The sequence below is a fragment of the Neltuma alba genome, unplaced genomic scaffold (assembly GCF_004799145.2).
Source record: "Neltuma alba isolate B1F8T4 unplaced genomic scaffold, ASM479914v2 tig00010056_pilon, whole genome shotgun sequence".
NCBI lineage: Eukaryota > Viridiplantae > Streptophyta > Magnoliopsida > Fabales > Fabaceae > Neltuma > Neltuma alba.
In genome coordinates, this window is record NW_021635016.1 from 118,767 (window position 1) to 122,778 (window position 4,012).

The 4,012-nt window shown below is 37.5% G+C and overlaps 1 protein-coding gene across 1 annotated transcript; it reads left to right on the top strand.

Annotated features, from left to right (window-relative positions):
- The first annotated feature begins 2,596 nt into the window (after positions 1-2,596).
- LOC114754055 (transcription factor TCP20) lies at positions 2,597-3,172 on the top strand. Its single transcript, XM_028942790.1, has 2 exons — positions 2,597-2,907; positions 2,983-3,172. The coding sequence occupies exons 1-2, from the start codon at positions 2,597-2,599 to the stop codon at positions 3,170-3,172; spliced, it is 501 nt and encodes a 166-aa protein (XP_028798623.1).
- The last annotated feature ends 840 nt before the right edge of the window (positions 3,173-4,012 follow it).

Here is a 4,012-nt window from a genome sequence, read left to right on the forward strand (position 1 = left end):
TGAGTCCCAGGGAGGAATTATCCCCCTGTTAGTGTCCTTTGACTTTAACAATATAACGAAGATATGTTTCAGTGACTGCTACTTTGGCATATGTCCTATGGTCATGATTGATGGGATCTAAGGTAGTATGCTAAGAAAGCGATTGATTCATATCAAAGTGATATTTGGGCGAAAGGAAGATTGACTATGATATACACACCTATGCTAGTGTCTGTGACATGTCCCTTATGACATTCTGTGGTCATAAGTGTGAACACTAGACATACCAGAAAGGTAATCTGAGTCAACTATCGACTCAAGAGGGATTAGATCTACCGTGAAAAAGTGTATATAAGTAAATCTGGGACATCTGAGGCATAATTTTAAAATTCAAGCTACACGAAGGAGAGGGTGACTTGTACTGATCCTTTAAAAGGGATTCATAGTACAGGCACCTAAATGAAGACGTCATGCCCACGCAGTCACTGCAAAGCACCGAGTATGAAGTTGAAGGGGAGATAAAGAAGCTAGACCCGCGACATCTAATCCACTAAGTGTGAGTGGGAAATGTAGAAAAATGGGCCAGTCCACTCTTGATGGATTGGACCCAAGCCCATTGCCATTTGGGGCTCTGGTGTGAATAGCAAAACTTATGGGTCTCTAATTGTAATATTGGCCTTTTTATGTAATTTGCAAAAGGGAGGGAACGGTTGGACAGAGGAGGCAGTTTTTTTTCAAACGGGGAGTTACATAACTAATCCAATAGTGATCAGTTTGTGCGTGTGTATCTCTTTCGTTTTTTGGTTCCTCCAGACTCCTCCCTCCACTCTCAGAACTTTGTCTCCCGGTGCATTTGCTGTGTATCCAGATCCGAGTTCCTACAGTAACCGGACCTCCGCGTGGCTATCTAAGACTATCTTATACTTCAGGTATGCCTGAATTCCTTCAAAAAAGCTTAGAAATTACTAAATTGTATATCAAAATCAAGATTTGTTAGCACGTTTTAATAGGTTTTGATAATATTTAATTTGTAAATAATAATATATTTTTAGAAAAATATCTGATTTGAGATTTTGTAATTTTTATGGTTTTTTCATCACTTTTCCTAAAATTAATTATATATATCACTCACACAAATTTAAGGGCAAAAGAGAAAGAATACCCTCGAACCAGCTTCTTGTAAGGTAATATCTGACCGAACCCGTCACATAGCTGTAAAAATGTTTGTCTCCTCCTTTTTCCCGCATTTGACTAGAGGGCAGAGCACGAGCAGAATCAATTAAAAATTTTAATTAAGGATAGCGGATGGGAATTAATCTCAAATAGCTCCCAAAAAAATTTGAAATTTCAGTTAAGGATTTTGAAATCTCACTGAAGAACCCAAGAAGCAAACTGAAATTAATTTTAGAGAGTAAAAGACATTTTATCCCTCACTTGTAACTTGAAGCTCTTTACCCTCTTTCTCTCTTAAATTTGTCAAAACTCAAGCTTTTCTTTCTCTCACTGTAAGAGCCTTGCTGTCACCATAGTTTCTCCCTCTCTCTCTCTCTCTCTCTCTCTATGTACGCGACCTCTTTCACTGCATTTGCATTAAAAAATTTCTGCATATAATACTGCAAAATCCTTCTCTATTTCTTCTATTGCAGATTTCATCAGTTTGATTTGGGTTGTTATGAAGTTATGAACTAATGAGATTTGAGATAATATTATAAAGTGGGTTGATTTTAGATTCAGACCAGTGAGTGTTGAAAGTAAGCATTTCTGTTTCTGTCATGAGTTTAACATTTTTGTTCTTGTCATGAGTTTTGTTATAAATTTGCAAATTTTACTTCTCCAGGAAAATGGTGATTTAGTGTTATGAAAACTCGTACAGAGAGAGAGAGAGAGGGAGAGAGAGAGAATCTATGGTGACAGCAAGGTTCTTGTTACCAGAACATCACTGACGTGGACGCTCTCCTTACTTGAACAACAACAATGGCGAATGATCTCTTTCAACCCAATAGTATTTTTTCAGACAGTAAGAGAAAGAAGAGCTTGAGTTTCGACAAATTTAAGAGAGAGGGGGGTAAAGAGCTTCAGGTTACAAGTGAGGAGTAAAATGTCTTTTACCTCTAAAATTAATTTCAGTTTGCCTTCAGGTCCTTTAGTGAAATTTCAGAATCTTTAACTGAAATTCAGATTTTTTTGAGGCCTATTTGAGATTAATTTCCATTTGTGGTCCTTAATCGAAATTTTTCTCAGAATCAAATGGGGTGTACTTTAATTATTTTAAATTTAGTTGTTTGGCACGTGAAGCTATTCTGTTGGCAGAAAGCAGTGGGGAAAAAAGTAAATAAAAAAAAGAAAAAGGTCATTCCTTCCAGTCCAGGTGTTTTGAGAACACCCTTCTTCAATCAATCAAGGAGCCTCCATTATAACTCCGTCGTCATCATCAGCACAAACAAACGAACAAACAGGGCCTTCTCTGAAGTAGTACGGGAAAAAATGACAGATCCCAAAGCAGTAGAAGTCAAGGATTTCCAGATTATGATCGCAAACCAAGACGACGATCAGAAACAGTTAGGATCAGTGACAGAAAGCTCCCAGAAAGGTTAATGGCAGAGGAAAAAGAATAAGGATGCCTGCTCTTTGCGCCGCTAGGGTTTTTCAGTTAACCAGAGAACTGGGTCACAAGTCCGACGGCGAGACGATTCAGTGGCTTCTTCAACAAGCCGAGCCCTCCATCGTCGCCGCCACTGGTAGCGGCACAATCCCGGCTTCCGATTTATCAAAAGCAGGGTCATCTGTTTCTGACCGGAGAAGCTCTGTTTCAAGTGGTTTGCATGCAAAGGTGGAATCTTTAGGGCCAAGCTGGGCGAAAGTTAATGGGAATTTGGGAAGAACAGGACCAGTCATTAATGGAGTTTTGGCAAGCTATAGCGGGAATCAGTCCGGGGATTGTACAAAACTGTGGTTATTTGAGTTCAAGTTCTGGGTTTGAATTTGGTCGAATAAACTCATCAGGTTTCATGGAATAGCAGCAGCAGAGCAGCAAGATCCAGGTTTAGAACTGGGTTTGTCACAGGATGGTAATATTGGGGTCTTATCATCGGAAACCATGGCTCAGTTTTACCAGCAATTAGGTCAAAGTCGTGAAGTTGCAGGGTTGTTGGAACCTGCCCAGAAGGATCAAACTCAGAGATCAAAACAGTGAAGGAAGAAGAATAAGCGAAAAAGCTGAAATTCTCTCTGTGGCTTAGGATTCCTCGAGAGATGAATGAGTACACTGTGCGTAAAATGAGATTAGGATTTAGTATGATGGTAGCATTTTCTGTATATCAAAGATTTCATTGCTTGCAGGATTGGATTAGACATAACTTTTGATTGTATTTTGAAAATTTTCTCCAGTTCATTCCCGTTTGTTATCAACTGTGTAAAAAGGTTTTTTTTTTTTTCCTCCTGCAAAGTTTGTGACAAAATAACACGAGGATGATTGTATTTTAATTTCTTGATGTTTATGTTAACTGTTAACTGAGCCGACGATAAATTGCAGAAACTTTATCAAGGGAGCGACCCAAATGGAGGAGATTCCTCTTCTTCTTCTTATAATGTCCCAGAATTGAATTGCATTTGGAGCTAAATTCACAATTGAAATGAAGCAAAGTGATCGCTGGGGAGCAATTATGTTATTAATTAATGGATTGGCTTCGAAAATGGTAAATTATGATTAATTGTGATTTAATAGCATGAGAACTTGGAATAGAGAGCCTCCTCTTGTTTCTGGGGAAAAATCAAAAATTAATTTTCAAGCGTACTTAATTGTTATTAAAATCAAAGAACAAATTAGATACTAAACTGGTTGAGGCAGTAGTTCAAGTGTCATTGGGTTAGACAGGAATCAACTCGGAGTCAAATTGGGCATATTAAAATAATATAATTTAATTAAAAATAACAAAATATAACAATATTAATAATCACTAATAACAAAATATAAAGAAATACAATAATAGTTTGATTGTAACAATAACAAAGAACAATAACATTGAGAATTTTG

What these genes read in the sequence shown, in the direction of transcription:
- LOC114754055 (XM_028942790.1), top strand. Translation starts at nt 2,597, where the DNA reads ATGCCTGCTCTTTGCGCCGCTAGGGTTTTTCAGTTAACCAGAGAACTG. An exon ending in GCAAGCTATAGCGGGAATCA is followed by an intron (nt 2,908 to 2,982) that starts GTCCGGGGATTG and finishes TAAACTCATCAG; the next exon opens with GTTTCATGGAATAGCAGCAG.